At 64.5% G+C, this 25,844-nt stretch overlaps 1 protein-coding gene across 5 annotated transcripts; it reads left to right on the top strand.

Moving 5' to 3' along the window:
- Positions 1 to 956: 956 nt before the first annotated feature.
- On the top strand, positions 957 to 18,538 carry IGF2 (insulin like growth factor 2). 5 transcript variants are annotated; one of them, XM_046015702.1, is made up of 6 exons: positions 957 to 996; positions 5,928 to 6,053; positions 8,202 to 8,366; positions 12,935 to 13,097; positions 14,853 to 15,004; positions 15,163 to 18,538. In XM_046015702.1, exons 2-6 carry the CDS (start codon positions 6,021 to 6,023, stop codon positions 15,400 to 15,402), a joined length of 753 nt encoding a protein of 250 aa, XP_045871658.1. In that variant the 5' UTR covers positions 957 to 996; positions 5,928 to 6,020; the 3' UTR covers positions 15,403 to 18,538. The 5 variants fall into 5 exon arrangements, with proteins under 5 accessions (XP_045871658.1, XP_045871656.1, XP_045871655.1 ...); XM_046015700.1 differs by lacking the exon at positions 8,202 to 8,366; XM_046015699.1 differs by lacking the exon at positions 8,202 to 8,366 and having other exon boundaries at positions 14,844 to 15,004.
- Positions 18,539 to 25,844: the final 7,306 nt, after the last annotated feature.

Genomic DNA, 25,844 nt, shown 5'->3' with positions numbered 1-25,844 from the left:
AGCAGGACTGAAAGGGTAAAGCTCCTCTCTCCCTGAAGGCCTGCCCAGTTCTCCTGGGGCCTCTCCAGCCCCTCAACTGAGTGCTGGGGTGAGTTTCTGGAAACCCCAGATTCCCAGGGGTGTGCTTAATTCTGCACATGAAGCTTCTGTCCCCTCCACCTGGGGGTCCCGGACTTCACCATACAGCCGCCATGGTGTGTAGGGGCAGGTTTCATTTCCCCAGGGCAGCCCAGTGTCCCACCCCAACGCCCCGACCACCCAGCTGATTTCTTCATACAGAACGGTGTCCTTTGGTTTGTGCCTGGCCCCCTCCTTGCTTCCACCCAAGGGGGGGATGTTGGAGTGTGGGGGTGTCCTGATGTGTGCTGCGATCCCCCAAGGCAGGCCCTTCGCGTGCGGCCCCACCCCGTGCCCAGGCAGGAGTCCACACCGACAGGGCAGGGGCAGCCCACCCAACAGATGGGTCTCCTGCCTCTTCATGGACAGGCCCCTTGGCTGGCTTGGCTGCTGGGAAGCCCAGCTGTAGGCCAACTGTGGGCCCCTTTCCCCCTTCCCCGGTCCCTTGAAAAAGGGGGGCCAGTCAGCCAGAGGGACAAGTAGGGAAGCTGCCACCCAAAACCCCGGCAAGGAGACCCGAGACCTCCTCACTGAACAGCCCGGGGACAGGGAAGACGGGGCTGGTGCTCTGGGCTTTGGGGGGTTTGTTTTAAAGGTGCTCATCTCAGGAACACCTGTGTGTTTCCCCAGGGGCCGAAGAGTCACTGCGGAGCCCCCAGAGGAAGAGGCGGCCCCCCAGCCGCAAGGCCCCGCGTCTCATCCAGCAGAGCCCCCTGCCCAGCCTGCCCCCCAGCCGGAGCCGCAGCCCCCGCAGCCCGAGCCGCCGGCGGCCAGAGCCACCAGAGAACCCAGCCCGGAGCTGCGCTGCTGCGGCCTGTGGCCCAGGCGGTCCCCGCGCACTCAGAACTGAGGCCGGCCGCCAGCCCCAGACCCGCAGAGGTGAGTGTCTTCGGATCCCCCGCGCAGGGCTGCGGCCGCGGGCTTGGCTCTCCGAGTGTCAGCTCCCAGCAGAGGCCTCCTGTCCTTGGGTCCGCGGAGCGACCCCCCACAGGGCCCAGGGAAGCTGGGTTTCTTCGGAGTCCCACCGCCGGCATCTGTGACCCAGGGCTCTGCTATGCTCTGGGTGTCCATCCCTCGGCCGCTGGGGTGTGGGTACAGCTGCTCCTGGCAGTCGGGCTCCTCCGGGCGTCCTTGGAGGGGAGCTCCTGGCCGAGGAAGGGCAAGGGAAGGGGAGGGAGCAGCCGTGGGAGGAGGGGGGGGGCGCGAGGACAAGGTGGGGACGGAATTGCAGGAAGGAGAAACAAAGCCGGCGGGAGGGGGGAACTCATCAGTGGGGGGAAGCAGGAGACCCCAGGCAAGCAGGCTTCAGCGGCGCCCAAGACCCAGGTCCTCCCTGCCCTGGGCTGCCGGGCTGCCGGGCCTCACACCGGGGGCTTGACCTCTGTCCCCATCTGTCAAAGTGGGTGGCAGTTGCAGACTCCTGGCTGTTGGGCTGGGAAGAGAACGGGAGGTCGTGCCCGCGGGCGGGCGGCACGCGCACTCGGGAGTGCGGCGGCCGCAGGAGCAAGAGCCCCCGGTGTCCCGACTCCATTGTGCTCCGAGGAGCGGCTTCCTGTGAGTGTGAGTGGGGGGTGGGGGGCAGCTAGAAAGGCCCTGGGGCCGGAGAGCCTGGGACAGTTCTGGAGCCAACTCGGTGCTGCTGGGCGCGGCGCTTCGTGGCCAAGGTACTGGGTGGGGCACAGGCTGAGCGGCCCTGGAGGGGGGCTCGGCTCAGGGTCCTGGGCAGCTGTGGAAGCGGGGGCGGGGTGGGTCTGTGTCCTGGAAGTGAGTGGGGCCACCCTCTGAGCCGCCAGGGCGGGACCCAGCAGGTAGCCCCCTTCTAGGCTGGTTGGCCCATCTGAGAGAGAGGCCAAGAAGGTTCTTTTAAAGGTGTCTTTATGTCCCACACTACGGAAAACTGTACAGTGGTGGCCTTGCCTGGGTCCTTCCCCAGCACGCCTGCCCAGCCCCCTCCCCTGCAGCCCCCACCAGACCTCCACCTACTTTCGGCTTTTGATTTATGGATCAGTGGCTTGTGGCGCCTTGTGCCTTGGGTGGCTTGTGCCCTCCTCGGGTCCTGGTGGTTCCGGCTGGGTCTCCGGTCCCTCGCTTCCAGCCGGGGCTGACGCTGAGCCGGAGTCCCTCCTGGAGCCCAGGGTACGGTCTGCACCTCAGCGGCCCGGTGCCCTGCGGTGGGCTAGGGAGGGGCGCTCAGGGACCCTTGGAGAACGGAGCAGAGTTTGCAAAATGCTGGGCTTGGTCCCAGGGAGCGGGGAGCGGCCAGCCCGGAGCCCGAGCTGTGGGAGGAAACGGTGAAAGAGAAAGGCCGCCTGTGGGGAGCAGGGAGCCGGGAGGCAGGCTGGAGAGCAGCCGCAGGCCTGGGGCGTAGGGGCCAGGCTTTTAGGGTGAGTCTGAATTTGGGGGGGACGATTCTTCTTGGTGGAGCAGGGGTTTGCGGTCTGCGGGGGAGGCTGGTGGTGCGGCCGCCGGGTCTGGAGCAGGATGGGGGTGGGAGGCTGGCGCTCCGGCTGGAAGTTCTGCCAGGCTCTGGGCAGGAGAGACCCCAGTCCCACAATACTCGGGCAACTGAAGTTCCCTTCCTCCTGTGGACGGCCGGAAGTCGGGGAGAGCCTGACGCTGGTCCTGGCTGGGGGCAGCCCGTGCCTTTTTTGAGCCCTACGGTGACCCGGATCTGCCCTTGCCAAGCCTGCCCCTTTAGCCACACTTTTGACTAAATAAGGCGAGGGTTCAGCAGGCAGCCCCGCGGGGGAGGAGGAGGGAGCGCATGCATGTGCCCCCCTCCTTGCCCCAGCAGCTCAGCCTGGCACCCCAGGGTGGCCTTAGCCTTCCTACCTCCAAGGTCCAGGCAGAGGCTGGAAGGGCTCATCTCCAAGCACCGGCCAGGGGCTTCTCCGGGACAGGCGCCTGTATGGGCAGAAAGCAGGGGAGGGACCCGCTGAGAGACCAGGGTGCTGTTGTCCCCCCCAGTGCACCCCTAACCCAGGGGAAAGCCCATGCTTTGAAAAGGGGCTCTTACCTCAGCATCCCCAGTCCCAGGCTGGGCAGCAGGCCTGGGGGAAGGTGGGGAGCTCGACGCAGAGCCCCAGGGAGCCCTGTGCTTGTCCAGAAGCAAAGGCCCTCCGAGGCTTTGGAAGCTGCTCTGGGCTCCCAGGGGCCCCGTTCCTCACCCCCAAATTCACAGGTCTCCACGCAGTGGGGAGCGACTTCAGGGCACTCAGGGCTTCTCTGCTGGAGGCCCTGTCCTCACACCCCAGGCACACCCGCATGGGCCTGAAAGCCAGGGACACAGGGAGGCTAGAAGCTGGTGGAGAGGGGAGGGGGCGGTGATGGGTGGGGGGAGACAGGCCAGATGTTCTTGGAATGGGACACGGGGTGATTGATGCGGACTGGAATTTGAAGGGGGAACATTCTCCACGTGCCTGGGGCTCTGGGTGGAAAATGGGCTGTTTTTCATGGTGGTGGTGGGGGGGTCTCCCTGTCTTGCCAAAATAATGTGAAGGGCTGCCTCAGCCCCGACTGGGTCCCCACACCTGTCCAATGGCATTAACCCCTGCCTTCCCAGAATGTCAGGCTTTGAGCAGTCCCCTTCTAACCGGGGTCCTTCTGGGGGTGACGGTGGGGACGAGCGATGCCGGCTGTGGTGGCCCGGGGATCCCCACCATTCCTCTGCCCCCCAGCAATGCCTTCTTCCTGGTAGCTCCGTACCCCTCGGAGGGCCCCCCCGGGTCGCTGCCCCCCACCTCAAGAGTGCTCCGTTCGGAGGCGGTGGCCGCGTTCCTGCCCAGAAGCGCCTTGCGCCTGCGACGGCTTCAGCGCCGGCTCGTGAGCAACTGGGCTTTGGCGGCGGGCAGCGAGGCTTCGGTGCACGTTCTCTTTGCGAAAACGAAAGGAGACCCTGGGCGCCCCGGCCGCCGCGCAGGGCAGCCCCCAGTCCTCCCCCACGTCTCTCGTCGTCTTCCCCATTCCCTCCCCTCCTTCGTGTTACCCAAGCAAAACTGGTTTCGCCCCTGCGTGCGGGACCGGTTGAGGCCCGAAGGGCGCTCGCGGAACGTCTGGGCGCGCGGGGGTGGCCGTCTGGGGTGCTCCCGGGCCCCCAAGCCGAGCCGGGGACGAGCCTGCCCGCGGCGGCCGCCCGGCCGCGGCTTCGCCTAGGCTCGCAGCGCGGGAGCGCGTGGGGCGCGGCGGCGGCGGGGAGCGCGGGGCCGTCCTCGGAGGCGGCCGAGCCGGGAGCCGGGAGCCCCGGGAGCGCCGGGGCGCCGCGCCCAAGTCTCTCCCTCGCGGCTCCCGGGTTCCTCCCTCCCTCCCCACGCCTGCTCGGCCCCGGCTGCCGCCGCACGCGCGCTCACGGCGGCCAGAAGGCCCGAGAAAGAGCGGCGACATTCCTTCCGGGGCGCGCGCCCAGGGAGCCCGGCGCTACCTGCCCGCGCCCCGAGTCCCCCGGGGAGGGCGCCACTGCTCCGCGCGAGCCCCCAGACGCGGGGGAGCGGCGGCGGCGGCGCGTCCCCAGCCCCGGGAGCTCCGCCACTCCCGCGCAGCCCTCCGCCTCCAGGGGTCCCAGCCCAGCGAGCGACCTCCCTGCGGGCGGTATTTTCCCCGGGATCCTCCAAATGTAAGGCTTGCTCCCAGGTCCTCCAACACATCCAGCATTTCCCAGACCACAAGAATCTTCTTGGACATCCGTTTCCGGGGATCTCGAGAAACGCAAGCCCCTGCTGGTTTCCCCAGATTCACCTAGTGGTCCGGGTCCCCAACTCGTCGGGCACTTTCTCCCAGGCTCTCAAGTGCCGCGTGTGCCCGGACTTGCCGCCCACGCGGCGTCCCTACCGCTGCAGCGTTAAGCCCGGGTGCTGTGGTCACGCTGACCGATCTGCCTGGCTCCCCAGAAGGCGGACGGGGTTTTCCTGGCACTTGGGCGCCCTCTCCAAAACAAGTGGGGCTTTTTCCCTGAGCCTCCGTAATTTTGAGCAGGAACTGCAGAGTCTCCCAGGCAAAACTCCTTGTCCTGTTCTGCTCCCCCGCGCGGAAGCCCTGTTCTCCTGGCCCACCACAGCTTAGGACACTGTCTGCCGGGGGCCCTCCACGAATTACCGACACCAGCCCCCGGGGTCCCTAAATTTTACGCAAAGACTCCCAGTTCCCCCAGCACACGAAGCAATTTCCCCCAAACCCTCAGAGTCTGAACGCGCCTTCCTAGTCCTTCACTGAAATGGAGGAATTGCGCCCAGTGCAAACCAGGCCCTTTTCTGAACCCTAAATGGCCTGAGCTCTGGTTTCCTGACTTCCACAAAATTGAGAGGATGATTTCCGAACCCCAGATTTCATTGAGCAATATTTGTGTGTGTGGGGGGGAGCCATGAACATTCCGGTGCTCTCCTTTACAGGACTCTCCAAGCTTCCCGCCACCAGAAAGGTCCCAGGCGGGTTAGACACTGTCATGGAGCCCTGGAAAGCACGCGGGGGCAATCATGAGGATGCGCTTCCTTGTGGCCCTGTGCGCTGGGCAGATTCTCCCGGGTCACACCACGCAGGAAACAAACCCTTGCTCAAAGCCTATGTACATCTCCCTGTACCAGGCTCTGCTGGGTGTCCCCAGTAACCCAATATTCGGAACATGTTCTCTTTACCATAACATTGAGTGTTAAAACGTTCCCTGTGTCTCACTGGCTTACTGACAAAAATCCGGATTTTCTGAAATTCAGGCAGTGATCTCGAACCCCAGGACGATCTCAAACCCCAGGCTGATCTCAAACCCCAGGCTGACACTGGGCCCTTTTCCTGTTTCCTGATCCCTTCTGTTTGAACACGCTCAGCTCTCTCCAGCACCACGCATTGCCCTCCAAGCCCGAAAACGCCGTCAGGACTACACTCGGGTCACAGAACGGCACTGATCTCTTGGACTCCAGATGGTTCTGCACACCCGCAAAGTCACCCAAAATGTAAGCAACATTTCCTGGGTCTCTCACATGCTACAAGCTCCCTGCAGATCACCAGAGACCCTGATTCTCCAGGCCCCGAGACCTATGAACTCTTAATCCTTTCCCCCTAAAACTTAGAGACTGACCCCCAATTTTCCTGAGGGCTCTGAACAACTTCCCTGGACACCCAGATTAAAAAATTAGTTTCCTGGGACCTCCAAATTGAGACATGTGTCCCAGTCCTCCAAATAAATTGGGACTCCCCCCACCACAAAACAACAAATTTTTTAGAACATAGATTTTTGGACCCCCTGATTTTGTGACCCTTGCTCCCCAAGTCCCCTTAAATTTAAGTAACTTTGCATACCCCCCCATATGAAAATGTCCAGGGATCAAAAAATATCCTAGAAACCCTAGGTCTTATGGGCCTGTGTCCTATAAGCTTCCTGGGTATTACCCGGGGTTCCTGAGATTTCAACATCTGCTTCCATTGGGTGATTCCCATGGATCCCCAAAACTGGGGACATGTTTTGCTAGGGTTTCCCAAATGCAGACAGTGACCAAGCAAACAGGATATTTTTTCCTGCTCACCAAAAACAAACCAATTGAAACCAGTTAAAAATTAAAGGAGAAGCAGACAGGGATTTTTCTGCATTTCCCAAATGTGCTGATCACACCCCAGGTTCCCCCCAAGTTTAGACAGTGTTTCTTGAGTTTCTAAAGGACACTGGGATTGGCCCCAGAGCCCTTGGCCGCCCACCTTTCAGGTCACTAATTTTGTATTTCTAAATTGTGGAAGTCAGTCTTTACTTCCCTCCATCACGCTGAAATTTCGCCTAGATCCCCAGAATGGGTTCAGTGTTTCTCTTCTCCCAACTTCACATAATGTGTGTCTGAGGGTCCCCCCTCCACTTTTCATGCTGAGAATTTTCCCGGAGTCACCCCAAACCTATCTCTCACAAATTGGTCTGGGTTTCTCCCTAGGCTTGGTGACTGAGAGGCTGGGTCCCCCTTATTTTAGAATTGGATTTCTTGTTCCCTCCCCCACACCCTTTGCACTGAGCAATGTCCCCTGGTCCTCCAAAGTTGGACCCTGGATCCTGAGTCTCAAATATAGTCACTGATTACAGTTCCCCACACCAACGGGGCCTCCCTCGGGTCTCCTACGTCGGGACACTCGTGCTTGGAGTCGCAAACCAGACAGAGCTCTGACTTGCGTCCCCCATATCTGGGCATTGTTCCTGGCCGGCCGGCAGCTCTCTGCACTTTTTCCAACCCGGGGAGCGGAGGGTACTGATTTCAGCCTCTCTCCCTCTCCTGCGAAGGCCCCCCAAACTCCTCGGATTTGGGAAATTTCTCTCTCTATTCCCCAGCACACTTGGCCCGGCAACGTGTCCGCCAGGACGTGGGCAGTGCTGCTCCCGCGTCCAGGAAAACGACTGGGCATTGCCCCCAGTTTCCCCCAAATTTGGGCATTGTCCCCGGGTCTTCCAACGGACTGGGCGTTGCCCCCGGACACTGGGGACTGCCCCCGGGGTCCCGCTCACCTCCAGCAGCGTCCACCGCCGCCGCACAGCTCTCGCTCGCTGCCTCGGCTCCTCGCGCGCCCGCGGACGCAGCTTCCCGCCTCCAGCCTCCAGCCTTGCGGTGAGCTCCCCGCCGCCTCCGCGGCCCCGGCCGGCTTCCCCGTCCGCCGCGCCGCAGTCCCGCCGGGGCTGGCGCTCGCCTCGTGCAGCCGCCGGGGACAGCAGGACGGGGCGCAGACGCCTGCTGAGGGCTTTGCGGCTCGGCGGCCGCGCTCTCCGGGACCTGGCGCCCCGAAACCTGCGCCGCTTTCGTTTGCTCTTTCAAAGATCACAGTCGTGGGGAAGGCGCCTCGGTGGCCCCGAAGCGGGGAGGGCCGGGCGCTGAGTCGGAGGGACGCGGAGGAGAAGCGCACCCCGTTCGGGCGGCGCAGCGCCTCCAAGTCCGCGGGTCAGGGGACTTCGGGAGGCGCGCGCCGAGCGCGGGCGAAGTGATTGATGGCGGAGAGAGGGGGCGAGTCGGCACGGGCTTCCGCCGGCGGCGGCCCCTTCCCCTCGAGAGGCGCGGGTGGCCGGGGCGCCGGGGCTTGTGCGTGGTTTTGACTTGGTAAAAATCACGACTTCTTACGTCGTCCAAACTCTCCAGGAGATGGTTTCCCCAGACCCCCAAATTATCGTGGTGGCCCCCGGGGCTGAACCCGACTCTACGCAAGTCCAACGCACTGAGGACGGGGGAATCATTATCCGGATATTTTGGGTGGGTCCCAAAGGCGAGCTGCTCACGCGAACCCCGGTGAGTTTGGTCACGCAGGTAGGATTTGAGCGCCGTTTCCCGCCCTGCTCTTCTCTCCCGGGCCAGGCGCAGCCCCGGCAGGCCCCACGGCTGGCTGCCCCCCGCCCCCGGGCCTGGCCGGGCCGGCCCTCCCCCGGAACCGCACCTGGCGGCCGCCGCGGCTACACCCCGGCTCCCGCGCGGCACCGGGGGGCGCTCGGGCTCCGGCTGCCGCGACTTCAGGCGCCGCGCCTGCTCGGGCAGGTGGCGGCTGCGCGCCCTGCCCGCGCCCGGGAATTCCTCCTTCCCCTACAGCTCCCCGCGGGACTCGGGGACCCCGGACCCGGCGCCGAACCACCTGCGCCCTCACTCTCGATGGGGCGCCGCCGCCGCGCGGTCGGGGCCGGCGCTGGGGCCCGGGACGCCGCCCACCTTTCTCGCTTCGCGCCCCTGGCGCGCGCAAGCCTAGAAGCCCCTGGTTCCCGGGAACCCGAAAGGGGGGCCACACTTCAGAACCGAGACTCGGGATTTCTTGCGCGTTCGGCCGCTCCCCGCCCCCAACCCAATCCTGCCGCGAGCACCCCACAGCCCCCCCCACCACCGTCGCCCCCGGACCCGGGGCCCCCCAGCCCCTGGCCCCCCTCCCTGCTCGAGCTGCGGGGGCGGTCCGGAGGGCGGGGCCAGCGTCCGGAGGGCGCCCATTGGCGCGGGCGCGGGGCCAGCGGGGCCCGAGCGGGCGCCGCGCCGCGGGGTAGCGCGGCTATAAGAGCCGGGCGTTGGCGCCCGCAGTTCGCCTGCTCTCCGGCGGAGCTGCGTGAGGCCAGGCCGGCCCCCGGCCCCCCCTTCCGGCCGCCCCCGCCTCCTGGCCCACGCCCGCCCGCGCTCGGCCCGCCAGCGCCTCCACCCGGCCGGCGGTCCCGCGTCGTCGCCGCCCGCCGCCACGCTGCTGACTCCCGCCTTGGGCGCCGTCGGCGGGGCCGCGCTCCGCCGGGCCTGCGGACCCCCGCCGCCTCCTCTTCCATCTACCTCAACGCCCTCCCCGCTTCGCCCGAGGAGGCGGTCCCCCCCGCAGGCAGTCCGGCTCGCAGGCCGCCGGCGTTGTCATCCCCCGCGCTGTCCCCAGCCCTCCCCGGCGCGCGGCCCTCCGCTCCCCTCCTCGCCGCGTCCCGAGCGGCTCGGCGCCGCCACCGCCACCGCCACCCCCCTCCCAGGGCCCGGGCTCGCGACGGCAGAGGGCTCCGTCGGCCCAATCCGAGCTGGGCGCCCGCGGCCCGGGACGCCCTCCACTCCGCCCCCCTCAGCACCTTCCCCGGCCCTCGACGTTGCGCGCTGCCCTCGCTTCTCTGTGCTCCCCCGTCCCCTCTCCGGCCTCTGGTCCCGGCGCCCGCGCTCTCTTCTCCCGCAGCCTGCCCTTCGCTCCCTCCCGCCCCCCCCAGCTCCTCGCCTCCAGCGCCCTCCCCCTCCACGCCCGCCCTCTCGCCTCGCCGTCCCGAAGTGGATTAATTATACGCTTTCTGTTTCTCTGTGCGCTGTTCTCCCCCGCTGCGAGCCTGCCCGCCTCTCTCTGTCCTCTCTCCCTCTCGCCCTCTCTTTGGCCCCCCCCCCTTTCACGTTCTCTCTGTGTCTCCCACTATCTCTGCCCCCCTCTATCCTTGATACAACAGCTGACCTCATTTCCCGATACCCTTTCCCCCCCTAAAAGTACAACATCTGGCCCGCCCCAGCCCGCAGACAGCCCGCCCTCCCCAAACAATCAGACGAGTCCCCCCCCAAAAAAAGCCATCCCCCCGTTCGGCCCCGTCGCACATTCGGCCCCCGCGACCCGGCCAGAGCGGCGCTGGCAGAGGAGTGTCCGGCAGGAGGGCCAACGCCCGCTGTTCGGTTTGCGATACGCAGCAGGGAGGTGGGCGGCAGCTGCGCCGGCTTCCAGGTAAGCGGCGTGCGGGCCGGCCGGGTGGGGAGAGGGGCCCGCGCAGGCCAGGGTGGGGGGCTGTGGGTCCCGCTCCCCGAGGCCCAGCCCGCGCTCTCCCCTGCGCCGCCAGAGTGGAGGGGGGGTGGGTAGGGGCTTGGGGAAGTGCAGGGGAGGTGTGAGCTGCCTGCAAAGGCGACTTCCTGGTCGGTTTGTGGGTGCAGGGGGCTGTTGCGGAGAGTCTGCGGTCCGCTGCCGTGTGGGGGAGGGTCCTGTCCCCCTGAGTGTTGGGTAATGAGGAGGGGCGCAAGGCTCAGAAACCCACCCTGGTATGCTGACTCCGTGCCAGCGAGACCGAAGGAGGAAAACGGGGTGGGCGGGGCCAGGATGGAAGAGGGGGCGAGCTGGCGAGAGGCTCCCGCAGGCGCCGCATTTGCAGCCGGCCCCCCCACCCGCGCTCCCCCTCTCCCTGTCCCCAGTATTTCCACGCAGGAATCTGGGGAGAGGGGCTGGTTGGAAGCTCAGAAGCGCAGGAGTGTGCAGCCCCCAGAGACTATGTGCCCCGGCCCAGTGGGCAGATGGAACTTTCCATACAAGGAGGTGTAAAGCGGCCCCCCTCCCTAACCTCCCCGCCCCCCGACATTGCCTTGTGCCTAGACGGGCTGGGGGTGCGGGATGAGCCCCCACCCCCACCCCAGGGTACTTCGCAGAGGGACGGTCCAGGGCTAGCTGTTGGGGGTGCAGGCGTGAAGGGACTGGCTGGGAGGACGCAGGGGGCGGGAGCAAAGGGGGCGGGGGGAGTGGTCAGCGGGGAGAGGGGTGGGGGGTAGGGTGGAGCCCCGGCGGGGAGGAGCCGGCTCAGACATAAAAGCCGCAGCACTGGCCAGCCTGCAAACTGGACATTGGCTTCTCCTCTGAGGCGGCCTTCCAGCTTCCTCCTCCTCCTCCTTCTCCTCCTCCAGTCCCAGCAAGCCTCCTGTCCAGCTGCAGGTAACCTGGGCTGTTGAGCCAAGGACCCCTCTGCCCTCCGGCTCGGGCCTGCCCGCCTGCTGATGGCCCCCCCGGGCCTCAGCCCCTGCACCCCTCCTCCCTGCTTCTACCCTCCTCACCCCTACCCTCCCTCCTCCAGGGCTTGCTTACCTGGCCCGTAGCTCTGCCTGCCTCGTGCCTCTCATGTCTCTCTCGTGGTCAGGCCTGGGCTCTCCGTGGGTGCTCTGGACGACCCCGCACCGGAGTGGCCAGGCTTGTGGAAGGACGCAGCTGCCGCTAGGCTGGTGCCAAATCGTTCTTAGCATTTGGAAGGGGACAGCAGTGGGGGCAGCCTGGGAGCCTGGCTGGAGCCCGGCCAGGGCAGGGGGAGGTGAGCAGGCGGGCACTCCAGGTCCTGATGGGGATCTGGCCACTGGTCTTCCTGAGTTTCAGCGGGACTGCGCTCCCTTCTCATCCCCCTCCTGTCCTGCACGGTTTAAGGCATCAGAAATTCCCTGGGCCTAGCATGCCACAGCTGGACGCCGGGCTGGGAAGGGCCACACAGCCGGGACCCCTGTGCCCACCGGGTGTGGAGCCTGGGAAGGGCTGCCTGGCCCTGGGCTTGGGTAGCATCAGGTGCCAGTGGGCTCAGAGGCTCTGGGCCGTGACTCTCGCCTCAGAAGGGGTGCGTACCTGGGCCAGCGGAGGGCAGGCTGGGGCTGCCTGCCTGGAGGTGGAGGCGGTTCCACTTCCCAGAGGGAGCAGGGACTGCTCGCCCTGTCTCTGAGAGAGCCCGAGGTCCTTCCTGAGCCCCCAACCCTGAAGGGACCTGGTTAACCCTTGCCCGGGGTCCTGCAGCAGCACAGCCCGGGGCAGGGGGTGTGTCCTTCCAGATTGGGCCCCGAGGACCTGGTGTCCAGCCTCCAGGTGGCCTGACCTGTTCCCTCTGGCTCCTAGGGTGGGGTTTGGTCCCCCAGTGGGGAGAGTGTCTGGTGATCCCGAGGGACCTCGAGGCCCTGGGTGGTGTGATGCCAGCCCTGCAGCGGGGGCTTTTAGCCTTGGTGTTTTGGGGTGCCCAGGACAGCCTGGAGGGGAGACGGAGCCATTCAGGAGAACAAGGCCCCTGGGAGTGCGGTTGGCACCACAGGGTAACCAGGGATCCTTGACCTGAGGTTTGCTCAGCCACAGACTGGGAGGGTGGGGGAGGGGTGGGACTGCACTCCCCCCACCCCCGCAGGACCTCCTGCTGCTTGTGGGGGGGCGGCCCTCTGGGATGCACATGCTCTGTGGTGGGGTGGGGCTGTCTGCCATCTTGGCTGATGCTGGGAGGTCCAAGGAGTGGCCACTGCCCTGTGCTGGCCCCGCCCCCGTGACGTCATAGGACAGAGGCCAGGTTCAGCGTCCAGCATGGGCCCCCGCAGCTCTGGGTGTGGCCGAGCCCCTGCAGTGGTGACACGGGGAGGATCGCCCCCACGTGAAGTTGCTGGCCAGCACTTGGTGCCGATCAGAGATGGGCTCCACACGTCCACTGGCCTCAGGGCTGCCGCGCACCGTGCCTTGGGCAGGGAGAGCACGTGTGATTTCTGTCATTCAAGCGGTCACGTTCAGGACCTAAACCGAGCCAAACGGAACTGGGAACGATGAGATGGCTAGGCTGGTGTCTCCATCGGGGCGGGAGGCAAGGGCAGGCAGGGCGGGTGGGCTGAAGGCCTCTTCTCTCCGCCCCCAGATGCCGACGGGGGTCCCGATGGGGAAGTCGATGCTGCTGCTGCTGACCTTCTTGGCCTTGGCCTCGTGCTGCTCTGCTGCTTACCGCCCCAGGGAGACCCTGTGCGGCGGGGAGCTGGTGGACACCCTCCAGTTTGTCTGTGGGGACCGCGGCTTTTACTTCAGTAAGTCGCTCAGTGTGCGGTGGGGCGAGGGGTGGGCACATACAGCAGGCGCTCCGTAAATGCTGGAGTCCTCCACACCGTTTCCTAGATGCCCACGGACACCCTCCAGGATGCCTGGTGCAGGGGAGGCCACGCAGAGGGAAGCCACTGCTGAGGGTCGACCCCAGGCTCTCTGGCTCTGAGACTTCATGAGCCCAACTGCATCCACATTTATTGGGCACCTGCTGTGTGCCTGGGTAGCGCTCACGCCCCCTGATTTTCCCGCAGCATGACTCAAAGCAGAACACTCTCCTCCCAGGAAAGGTGTTATCTGCGTGGGGGCCAGAGCCTGGGGGGGGGTGCAGGGTGGGCTGCATGGGGTCGGGCAAGGAGGAGGGCTTGGGGGCAGTGCTATGAGCACTGAAGTGCCCCCACCCCGACCTCTCCATGGTGCCTGACATTTTCACAGTGGGACCATCTGATTTAAAGTTAGATAAAATGGGTTGGAGACCAGTGAACACAAAGGCGTGTGTGGCCGGTCCCACATGCCAGGGGAGCTCAGCTCCCCCCCCCGGGCACAAGGGGGGGAGAGGACAGCCTGCCCCACGATGGCACTGAGGGAGGGACGTGGACCTGACGTCTGGTCAGCGTGTGTGGTGCTCACCTGCTGGCCCAAGGGCTCTTGGGCTGTTCCTCCTGCTTGTCTCTGGATTTTCAACCCCCCCCCCCCCCGCAGGCTTTCCCCGACAGCCCTGCTTCCTGCCAGTCTCTCTCTGTGGGACCCCCAGTTGGAGGTGACCCCTCCCTTGGGGCTGTGGGTCCTTGCCCTCACCCCCCAGAAAGCTGGGCCTCAGTTTCTCATCGATAGGATGGGACAGGGGAGTGGTCATCCGGAGAAGGGGACGACCCTGCAGGTGGGGTGGGGGCGGGGCGTGTGACTGGGGTGAGTCGGTCAGACCCTGCCCTCCTCACAGGGCCTCCCCCCTGGAGTCTCTCCTTCCCCGCAGATGCCAGCCTGGGGATCTCAACGCTTCTCTCTGCAAAGTTCTCCTGCTCTCTCCTTGCTTCTGAAGTCCTGCCCACCCTGGCCTCTGCTGTGCTCTCTCTCGCGCCTGCCTTGTTTGGGGGCAGGAGGGTCTGGGGCCCGGGGAGTGGGTCCCCTGCCGGGAGGGCCGGGCCGGGCCCCCACCCGTGGGACCTCCTCCCCAGGGCGCCTGCCCTCGGACTCTTCCTCGCAGCTGACCTTGGAGCCTGAGCAGCGGAGGGACGGGGCGGACGGGAGGAAAGGAGGGCGTGGTTTCATGTCGGTCCTCACTCCTCCCCTCCCGTCTTCCTCTTCTTCTCCCAAGCCTGCGGCGTCTCGGCGTCTCGAGGGCTGCGGGCCGCCCAGGCTCCTGCTCTGTTGGGGGGGCGGCACTTGTGTCCCAGCCTGGCCTCCAAGACGGGACCCTGTGCCCCCCAGCATGGGGGCTGGACCCCTAGCGGGCGGCCCCCCAAGCCGGGCTCACACTGGCGCATTTTCCCCACCGCCCTGGGCAGCCAGAGGCCAGGGGCTGGTCCTGGAGCCCACGCACCCCCACTTCCCCTCTCGTCCTTCCTGGGCACCCCGCCTGCCCGCTCTCTCCCCGCTCCTCCACGAGCCCGGCTGCTGCTGCAGGGACCCTCTTCTCCTGCCCCCTCTCCGGGGTGGCCGCCGGCCAGAGGCCAGCTCTGGTCGTGGGGGCCGTGCGGGCCGGTGCTCAAGTGCGGCTCTCTTCCCCCCCGTGGGACTTCCAGGCAGGCCGGCCAGCCGCGCGAGCCGCCGCAGCAGCCGTGGCATCGTGGAGGAATGCTGTTTCCGCAGCTGCGACCTGGCCCTTCTGGAGACCTACTGTGCCGCCCCCGCCAAGTCCGAGAGGGACGTGTCGACCCTTCCGACCGTGCTTCCGGTAAGAGGGGACCCGGCCTCGGGGTGCGGGGTGTCTCCTCAGTGCCGGGGGACCAGGGCCCGCAGCGCGGCCGGTGGCCACCCACCGGAGGGCGAGCGTTGAGCCCCGTGGGGCCCCCATGAGCTGGGCGCCCCCTGACTGGCGCCTCCCCCCTTCAGGACAACTTCCCCAGATACCCCGTGGGCAAGTTCTTCCAATATGACACCTGGAAGCAGTCCGCCCAACGACTGCGCAGGGGCCTGCCTGCCCTCCTGCGCGCCCGCCGGGGTCGCATGCTCGCCAAGGAGCTCGAGGCGTTCAGAGAGGCCAAGCGTCATCGTCCGCTGATCGCCCTGCCCACCCACGACCCCGCGGCCCACGGGGGCGCCTCTCCGGAGGCCTCCGGCAATCAGAAGTGAGCCAAAATGTCGCGTAATTCTGCAAGATGGCACCGTCCACCTAGTGCCCTCCTCCTGGCCAGGGGCCGTTCCACCAGGCCCCGCCTCTGACCCCTCTCGGGATCGCATTCCCTCTGCGGGCTCCCCCAGCCCCGGCCCCCGCGCCCCAACCTCCCCATGTCAGGCTCTTCTCTCCTTGGCCCTCTCCATCGGGCTGAGGAGACTCTAGCAACATCTCTAGAAATGTGCAAACTCAATTGGCTTTAAACATCCCCCCAAATTATCCCCAAATTGTGTAACTGAAAAACCGAAACTACGAACCCCTAACTCTCCCTGCCTCGCACACACGCATTAGCCCCGTTAAAATGAATTGGCTTTTTAGAAACACCAGGAACGTTAATTAGCTTAAAAAAAAAACAAACTAAAATTATCAATTGGCTAAAAAAAAAAAAACCACCAGAACCGAATTGGCTTAGAAACAATCGAGAAAGAATTAGCGCCCCCCCTCCTTCTCTTCCCAGGGACCTCGAGTCAGATTGGCCTTGGCTCAGGCATCCCCTCCAGGAGAAAGGAAGGGACCCCAGGTCTGCAGGTGGGCACGTCCGGGTCCACAGCCGGCTCCCGCCTCCTCGGGCTGAACTCCGGTCGCGCCATGGGGAGAATTGGGCGTCCCCAAACCAGCAAAGCCCCAGACGCGTTCCTCACTCTGCTTCCCATCCCCAAAGTCACCGTGGAGCTAGAGGGGGTTCCCGGGGAGACTGAAGGAGGGGAGAACGAACATGAACGCCGAAATTTGTGAAAACCAACTTTATTGGCACAGATCTCCAGACACCCTAAAATCCATCCTCCGAAGTCCACACGCCCTCAAATTCTACATCTCCGTTTCCACCCTGAAACACACACCCCCCCACAGGCACCCCTGCAGACACCCCTGCATGCACGCACACACAGGCTCGCACACACACGCCACACACGCTCACGCACGGACGCACACACGCTTCCACCCGCACGCACACACACACCCCACGCACACGCACGCAGAGGGGCTCACCCAGCCCCGTGCCGTCTGTGTCGTCACGGACCTTCCTGACTTGCTCATTGGCGAGGTTTTCATGTCCTGTGCTCCCCTCCTGACTCCTGGGATCCGCTCCTTGGGTGGGAGAGGGGTGGTCCATCTTAGACGCAGAGGTGGCGTTCCCCGCGGTCCCCGTGGGCTGAGCCGGTGCCCCCAGGCCCCACCAGCACCTGCGCCCCCTACCATCGTGCGGAGCGAGGACCGGGTTTGGCCTGGCTGGAGGCAGCTGTAGCCGAGCGGAGACCAAGACGTGCCCTACCCCGGAGCCTGACCCCCTAGGCGTGCTCCTTTGAGGAACATCTGGGACCCCCAGCACACCTAGGGACCATCCTTGCCGGCCTTCTGGGGCCTCTCAGAAATGGGGGGCCCCCCAGGAGGCCGGCAACGATGGTGGGGAGTGTGGGAAGTCTGGCGGTTGGAGGGGCGGGTGGGGGGCAGTGGGGGCTGGGAGGGGGATGCTCGGCAGGAGGAAGCGGTCCCGCGAGGTTTGGAGGACGACGGTCAGGAGTCACAGTGCAGAGTTACAGGCCCAATGAGGAATCCAAATTTACGCCAATTGATCTATTCCCCTCTTTAATTGGTATCTCCTGGGGCTTTTTTCCTTTTTTTTTTTGATCCCTCCTTAGCTTTGTACGCGCTCACACACCAAATTAAACGTCCTCCCGTCCCACGTAACAGGGGAGCAGAGACCAAACGGTGCTACACAATCCACCGCCACAGCCGCCGCGGCCAAGCCGCATGTCCTGCTCTCCGCCATTTATCGTCCCGATTCGGTTTTTGTTTTTGATCTGTCCCTGTCGCTTGGGTTGAGTCGAGAGTGGGGCCTCCGTGGGGCGCTGGCCACTGGGCCCCACGGAGAAGCCCGAGGGAAAGGAGCGGGCCGCTGCCCGGCCTGGCCTTCGGGGACAGTGGCTGGTCCCCGGAGGTCCTGAGGGGCGGAGGAGGGGGTGGGGAGGCGTCTCCTCGGTGTCCGGAAGGTGCTCGGAGGCCATCAGGAAGGGGCCCCCGGCTGGCCCCGGCTGGCTGGGGGGGAAGGGGCCGCAGTGTGTGAGTTGGGCTCCATCGGGCTGGAGCAGGTGGCCGCCTTCCGTGCACTTGGGGGGCCCTCCCCTCGCCCCTCGGTGACAGCTTGCCCGCCTGCTCAGCACCCTGTCTTGTCCCCAGGACGCTCAGAGCTCTGCGGGGCGTCCGGGGGTCCAGGCAGGGCGAGGTCGGGGAGTCGGGGAGGTCAGGAGGGCACAGGCCCCGCAGAGCGGGAGAGCTGTGACGGCGGTCTGTCGACTGGGGTTGCTCGGGCCCCGAGGCCCACGGGTCTGGCGGTACCGAACCAGCCACCGTCTCGGCGCCTCGGGCTGCGGCAGGGGTCCGGGCGGCTGGGAGGGTTACCTCACCCCCACTTTTGCCCCCAGCTCAGCCCCCCTGCACGGCAGCCTGACTAGCATTCTAGAGGCCCGAGGCTTCTGGGCCCCAGTAGCGGGGCTGGCACGACCCTGGGGGCGGTACGTGTCAGCCCACCGGCGGCTCAGAGGGGCCTTCGGCAGGTGTCCCGGGAATGGGCCATTCGGAACATTGGGCAGAGCTGAAAAGAGCCAAATTTTTGTAATTGGGATGCAGACGGATTGGCCTGAGATCCAAAAAGACTCGGAGGCGCCCCAGATTTCCCGCCCGTCCTGCCGGACGCCCATCCCACACAGTGTTACCTTCCGCCTCTCGTGGGATGGGCGCTCCAGGGCCGTCCGCCGACGCTCCTCTGTGTCCCCCAGCAAGCAGCTCCCGCAGGGTCCCCACCATCCCGACCGGGCCCCCTTCTGAATTCCTGAGCCCCTGCTGTGGCCGTCCATCTTCTCTCCGCCCTCAACTGTCTTCAGCGGGACCTCCTCTTGGGTCCCCCCACCATCGCCTGAAGACCCCCACGTGCCCCGCACCAAATGTCACCTTGCCCACTGTTGCGGTCCATCTGGCAGTGGCCATGCGGGCCTCCTCTCGACCCCTTTAACATGCTGGTATTTCTGGCAAAACTCATTGCTTGGGTTTTGTCTTTAACATTTCTCGCTCGCAATCCCAATAAAGCATTCAAATTTACCTGGTTCCGAGTCCTCTGCTCTTTCACGCACCTGTGGGGGTCAGGTGGGGGGATGGGGGCGCCTGGGGTTGCGGGCTCTGCTGCCTCAGGGGACGTGTGGCCAGGGAGGACAGCCCGAGAGCCTGCACTCTCTCAGCAGTGACCACGGCCACCTGCTTGGGGCCAGTGGCTCTGGGACAATCTCAGGCACCGAGTCCTCAAGCACTGGGGTGCCCTGTGGCAGGAGGAACCCCCGGGACATGGTTTCGAGGAGAAGTGAAGCGCCTTCACTGCCTATCCCAGGGACAGGGGTGGGTGTTGGGGGCCCACCAGGTTCTGGAAGTTTCTGGAAGGTTCTGGAAACTAGCTATGGCTAGAGGTGGGGATTCGTGTCACCTGCCTGCCTGGTTGCACACACAGACACGCTCAGCCTCCCAAGATGGAGGCTACGGCAGAAAGCCCCTCCACTCCTCAGCCCAGCCCTCCCTGCTCTGCCCTCTGAGCTGAAGTTTAGGGCCCCCAGGCTGGTAAGAAGACGGGCAGGCTGGCCTCTGTGAGGCTTGAGGCTTGAGCTGACCGCTTCCCTGCCCTGCTGCCCAGGCCCCAGGTCTGCAGGGGCACCGTGGTGGGTCGCGGGTGGCGGGCCGGGCAGCAGTCAGTGGCAGGCCCAGAGCGCTCTCTGCGTTGGAGGAAGGCCTCCCACCCTGAACCCCATGTTTCTTTCTGTTTCTAGTATTTTCTGTTTCCTGGCTTGGTGCTGGCCACAACAGGCTCGAAGCCGGGCCTCCGAGAGCCCGGGTGGTGTTGTCTCGGGTCCTGGCCACTTTGCCCACGCTCGCAGCACTGAAAACTCCAAGCAGGGTGACTGGGCGGGGTCGGCGTCTGAGGGTGAGGGAAAGAGCCACGTCGTGCCCATCTTGGGGCAGACCGATGCTGACAGCGGCGAGGCTGGGGGCTCCGGGAGGGGGCCCAGCGGTATGGCACGGCCCACAATGGACTCCCCTCCATCCAGGTCTCCCCACACTGGAGACCAGGTCTGGGCCTTTCTCTCCCCAGCCCTGTGCACACTCCGCCCCCGAAGGTCCACAGAGCCCTGCCTGGCTCCTCTCCTGGGGTCCTTGGGTGCTGGATTCAGGGTCCCCTTTCCTCGCAGCTCTGGGCAAGCCATGGCCTCCCCACCTGCCACACCCAGCGCCGTCCCTCACAGCCTCCTCTCGTTCACTGCACTGCAGCCCGCCCGCACCCCTGCCTGTGCTGGCTTTCCCCAAGACCCTCCCCTGCCACCCCGCCTGAGCTCCTGACAGCTCCTGGTTAGCTTCCGACCCCGCTGCGCCCCCAGTGCGGGCGCCGCCCTCGCCCCGCTCTGCCTGGGCTGTCCAGCCGGGCTTGGTCCCCTTTCTCTGCTCTGCAAACCCCCAGCTCACTCCTGAGGGCTCCTTCCTTCCTTCACCCGTGCAGGCGAGCACCCCCACGTTGAGGACACCCCAGGCTGTGTCACGGAGGGAATGTTGGAGCGCTCTTTGAAGCAGACGGGTCTCCCGGAGAAAGTCATTTTGGAGTGCAGGCCTGAAGGCGGTGGGAGGCGTGGGGTTCTCCTGGAAGGAGGGGTGCAGAGGGGCCTCCCTCTGGGGAGAGCTCAGGGCAGGAATGAGGTCAGTATAGGCTGTTGTCACTCATGCAACAAACATTTACTGATTCCCGCGGGGCCGGGCGGAGTGGTGTTCCCCCAAATACCACAGGTCCAGGTCCGCATCCCAGCCCTGGAGCCTGGGAACGTGGCCTTGTTTGGAAGAAGGGTCTGTGGGGGTCCGGGAGGGATGAGCTCACCCGGATTAGGGTGGACCTCAGTGCAAACACAGGTGTCCCTGGGACAGGAGAGAAGGGGTGGGCCTGTGGGGGAGGGGCGGGCCCGTGGGGGAGGGGTGGGCCCGTGGGGGAGGGGAGGGAGAGGCAGGAGGGAGCCCCGGAGGCTGGCAGGAGGCTCGGCCCTGGGACCCTCGCATTTCAGTCTGGAGAGCTGACTTTGGACTCTGGCCTCCAGAATAGGGAGAGAATGGATTCTGTCCTTCCAGCGGCCCGGTTTGTGGTCACTTAGGAAAATTACGTGAGGAGACCCCTGCTCTGCCCTAGATCCTGTTCCTGGCGCTGAGGCCACCATGGAGGTGGCCACTGGGGAGAAAAGCAGGTGCCTCGCCCGTCCCGGAGGACCCTCGGGTCTGCGGTCCCACCAGCCAGGGCTGCACCCAGTCCCTCCCTCCGACGGTTCTTGCCAGTCTCCGCTGGCGACCACATGGACCCTGGGTGGTCTTTGAAACCGCCAGAGCGGGCCCACTTCTGCCAAGTCCCCACGGGGACCCCCAGGTCTGGGCGGACTCCCAAGCGTGTTTCTGCCTCGGGACCTTGGCATGGGCGGCCCGTGCCTGTGCCACTTTCCCAAGACCGCGGTCTCCTTACTGCGAGTTCTGTGGCCTCGCACTCCCCTCAGGGAAGCCCGTGCCCAGCGCGCTCGCACCAGGGCGATCAGGCTTGCGTGTCCCCCCACTATGCGCTTGACGCCGCGGGTGACGCTGAAGCTGACTGTGAGTGGTGGGCGGGAGAGGGGCTGTTTGCCGAGCTGGAGACGCGGACTAACTTTCTGGGCTCCTGAACCCACTGGGGTCTCCGCTGGGCTCTCACGGAGCTGCAAAGTGGCCTCTGCCGCGGCCTATCCAGCCCCTCGCTGTCCTGCAGACCCTCACCCGCTCCAGGGACCCCTGCTTGCCCCGTAACAATTCAGTCCGTGGACAAATCCTCAGGTCTGCCAGCCCCTGGACCCTGCCGCCGTCCGGCTCGAGCCTTCCATACGCTCCGCCGGCCGGAAGGAGGCCACCCTCGCCTTAGGACCCTCCATGGCTCCCATGGGCCACAGGGCAGACTGCAAACGCAGACCAGACTTTCTCTGGGCCTTCAGCCCCGGCCCCCTACAGTTCTTCTGTCCTTCGGCGACCCCCCCGCCCCGTTCCACAGGCCCACCCCCCCCCTTCACTAGCTGCTCTGGCCTGGGCCCCTGGGCGTCTGCTCGGCCCCTGGTGAGCACCCCCGCCAGCACACTCCAACCCCACAGCAACCTCCACCTGCGCCAGACCCGCTGGGCAGACACAGGTGCTTCCCCACCCTGTCACCACGCGGAGCTGGCCAGGAAGGCCCTGGAGAGCGCCACCAAGGGCTCCGGCACACCCGCCTTTGGGGGCCCCTCAGCCCGCTGCAAGCCCTCTCCTTCCTAGAGGCCTCCTCGCCTCGGCCCGCCCGCCTGGCTCTGGCCCCTGGGCCTCATCCCCAGCAACCTGTGTCCGCCCGCCCCGCTGGCCGCAGCTCCCGGGGTCCCCGCTCCTCCCTGCCTGGGCCGGGCACTCGGCTGGTGCGCCCTCCCAGGTGTAGCCTGGTCAGGGGCCCAGGACAGGCCGTCCGGGGTGGGGGCGGGGGGGACCCAGCCTCTACCTGCCCAGCCCCTCTGGCCCCAGTGGGCGGTGGCCCGGGGCCTCCTCTCGCAGCCCTCAGCCTCTCTCCCTGCTCCTAGCCCCAGCCAGCCCAGGCCTCAGCCGGCCAGAAACCGAAGAGAAAATGCCTGTTTATGCCAGTTACGCCGAAAGCAAAACAGTTTGTGGTTTGTGACCCAAATTTTTTGCCTTTTTTTTCAGAACATAACAAAGCTGAAGACAACTCCCTCCCCCCGCCCCCCCAGGCAGACAGAAACGATCTGTTTACACTGGCCGCAAACATTCCTGCCCGCGGCCGGCCCTCTCCCCTAGGCCGTGCCCGCAGCGCTGAGCCCTGGAAGGGGCGCCGGCCCGGTGAGGGGGAGACCGGAGGGGGCACAGGCTGGGGCGGGGTGCGGCTGACTGGACCGTCCTGGGGCCAGGAGGATCGGGGGTCTGTGTGTCGGGCTGGAGGGGCTCCCCGCGGCCTCGGGCGGGGAGGAGCCGGGATGCGTCCCGCATGTTTCCTCCAGCGCATCCCCCACTGTGCCCGCATCTGCCCCAGCCCCAGGCTCCCACTCCTTCTCCGACACTGGGTCCCTGGGCCGTCACCCCCCTCCCCGCCTTCCTCCCTGCTCTTTCCTGTCCCGATGCCCAAGGTCCGTATCCCCTGGCCCAGCTCGGCCGTGGAGCCCAGGAGGAGTGGACGGGTGGGCCCGTCCCCTGCCCCGGAGCTGACCCCCTCGAGCTGGGTAGGTGGGGTGACAGGTGGAGAGCCCGTGAAGCAGCCCAGGCAGGAGGAAAGCAAGGCAGGGCTCCTTCTCCCAGGACTCGGCGGGGCCAGGCGCACGCTCGGAGCCCAGTGGTGGGGCCAGGCAGGCCTGTGAGGTCCCTCGCCAGGAGAAGGGACTAGGCCCTTGTCCCATTCAGACCGCCCTCAGGCCTGTCGTATTTCTCTGGGGACCCCTGAGTGCCCCGCAGCCTCACCAGTCCCGTCCTCTTGTCTTCTCCCTGCCCTTTCCCTCACGTCTCCTTTCGGTCTTGGCTCCTTTCTGTACGCTTGCTCTGGCCAGTGCCCCAGGTTGGGTACTGTGGAACCAGAGCCCAAGAAGAGGGAGTCTTGGGGGCAAGGACTCCAATGTCACGGGGGCACGTCCCCAGACTCACTAGTGCGGATGAGGCTGTCTTCTGAGGAGGACAGACGGCCCCTGGACGGCGCGCAGGGGCTAGCCGGACGCGGAGGGTTGGAAGGGCGTCGAGGTGGGGGGAGCGGCACGGCAGCGTTGGCGTGACCCGTGTTTCTGCAGGAGCAAGGCCAGATCTGGGGGCGTGGAGGACACAAAGGCACACAGCGGCCACGGATCCCCGGACCCTGAGTGCTGAGCCGAGAAGCTGAACTTGACTGTGGGAGAACTCGGGGCAGCAGGGAAGGGTCTTTGAGGGGAGAGGGAGCCACGCCGATGTGCATTCCAGAAAGATGGTCCAAGCCTGGGTCAGCTGAAGCCGGAGGGTTAGCAGAAGTCCCGCACGTGTGCCGTGGTGTGTGCGTGGGGGGGGGGGGTGCTGCATCTCACCCCTCCCCCAGCCCCAGAGGGCAGGTCCCAGCTCCCCGGGGTGGGAGTGGGGGTGGGCAAAGCAGCCCACCCTGCTGCAGGTCCTGGACAGAAGCCTGCGCTGCTCCTGTGAGGCTGGCAACCCCCACCCCCTCGCCTGGCCAGAGCATCACTTTGGAAGGTCTGGCCTGTACCTCTGCTTCCCTCTCCCCTCCTTGTCATCCCTGGCCTCCCCTCGATCAAGAACAGATGTGCCTCTGGAACAGGAATTCTAGCTATTTGGTTAACCAGTCACTCAAGGGACTTTCTGATAAGGCGATTTGGTTCTCAGCAGAGCCAGGGAGGGGGAGGAGTGAGGACAGGGACTCCCGCCCCCACCTTCCTCGCCCCCGGGGCTCTGGGATGCTCCCAGCCATGGTCTCCCCGCCCGCTGGCCTGGCCGCTTGGAGGAAGACAGGTTTTCCAGGCCTCCGGTGGTGCTGAGGTATCCCAGCAGGTGGGGTGTGGGCCGACCAGCAGTCTCCCACTCCCCGGACCTGCATGCGGCCAAGCTCCACCGGCCACAGCACCAGCATGAGAGCTCGCTGCCTGCCATCCATCCGTCCGTCCTTCATCATTCCCCCAGCCAGTGAGGCTGGGGAGCCACAGAGATGAGAAGACCCCGTTGCTGCCATCAGGGTGATCGGGTCGTCACTGTGAAGAGGGATGCTGCTGTGTCAGCTCAAAGACACACCACGAGGCACAGAGACTACATTTTCCAAATTTTTCCCAACACAGGTGGGGGCGTGACCCCATGGGGCTCCTCTCCCCGGGCCCGGTGTCCTCTTTCCCTCCAGGCGGCCCCAACAGAACACAGCTGACTCCCTGCTTAGGCAGGCCCGACGGTGGACCCGCCCTGCTTGAGCCTTGGAGGTGGCAGTCCTGGGAACTAGCCCCTCAGATCTGCCACTGTGGGTCCCTGGTTTCCCAGAACCCAATACAGCGTCTGGTCTCATTCTACTCCATTCGCAGCTGCAGACGGTTGGGACTGCCCTGATGCTCTCTTTGGTTTTCCAGAACTTAAGCCCTTGGCTCATATCTCCCAAGCATGGACTACAATACCCACCCCGGTACCCAGTACAGAGTAGAGACTCAGGGTAGGCTTCATGAACAGACAGACGGATGGAAGGCGGTTGGGTAGATGTATATGTGTATGGGTACTTATACGTGTGTACATGTGTACAGACAGGTGGATGTGTGCAGGGGTGGACGGAGGGGTAGCCAGAGGTAGGGATGGGCACATGGATGGACGACTATGTAGACGGGTACATGGCAACTACAGGGAAACAGATACCTACCCGTGTGGTTGCTCGAGATTGTCCTGGTGGGAAATGAGGAAGGAGAGCAGAGAGACTGAAATGTGTTGAACGTCCATCCTCATGGAAATTCTATGTGCTGATTCAGATTATAATATATCCCACTTTTAGAGAATGGAGCATAACATCGGTTGAAAGATATTTGTGGATTAAATGAAAGATGGATTTGTGGATTAAATTAAAGATTAAATTAAAGACCATTGTGGATCAAAAGTCCCAGGTTGTGGACTAAAAATCCTAAAATCCTACCCTAGAAAAAGGCACAGGGCCCAGAGAGTTTTACAGGCACGGCTTTTTGGTTTTGTTTCCTTTTTTTTTTTTTTTTTTTTAATGCTCGAGACCATTCTTCTGCAAAAGGTTTCAAGCATAGAATATGGACACAATTCCGATTCATTTTCTGTGTCCATATAACCCTGATCCCAAGGCCTGATCATGATAGTGCAGAACAAGGAAAAACCGCAGACCAAGATCACCTGTGAAGATGGAAGCACAAATTGTAAAGAGAAGAATCAGCACATTAAATCCAGCCGTGTATTGAATTAAAGTAATAATATACCATGACCAAGCAGAGTTTACTTTCAAGAATGCAAGGATGACTCAACATGAAGAAATCCGTTAATATCACTGTGTTTGTAGGCCAAAAGGAGAAAAACCATATGATGATACTGATAGGTGCCAAAAACATATTTAATAAAGTCTAACATGCACTCCCAGTTATAAAATGTGTTTCAAATGCTCAGAATAAAAAGAAACTTCCTTAACATGAGAGAATATCAATGGCTTGCCCCGCCATCCTCTGAGCCTGCTTCCCGTCACCCTCCAAGAGGACCCTCCTCCTTGACCAAGAGCGTTCCTGGAGTGGTTGTCAATAGACACTTTTTCCTTTTTTTGGATGCGACCCCTCAGGAGCTTCTGCTGCGGCCAACCCCATCCTGACCCCCATCCTGAAACTCCTCTGGGTTC

This window comes from Meles meles, chromosome 8 (genome assembly GCF_922984935.1).
Source record: "Meles meles chromosome 8, mMelMel3.1 paternal haplotype, whole genome shotgun sequence".
Lineage (NCBI taxonomy): Eukaryota > Metazoa > Chordata > Mammalia > Carnivora > Mustelidae > Meles > Meles meles.
The sequence above is the reverse complement of the archived record's forward strand: the minus strand, read 5'-3'. Positions and strand labels throughout refer to the sequence as shown.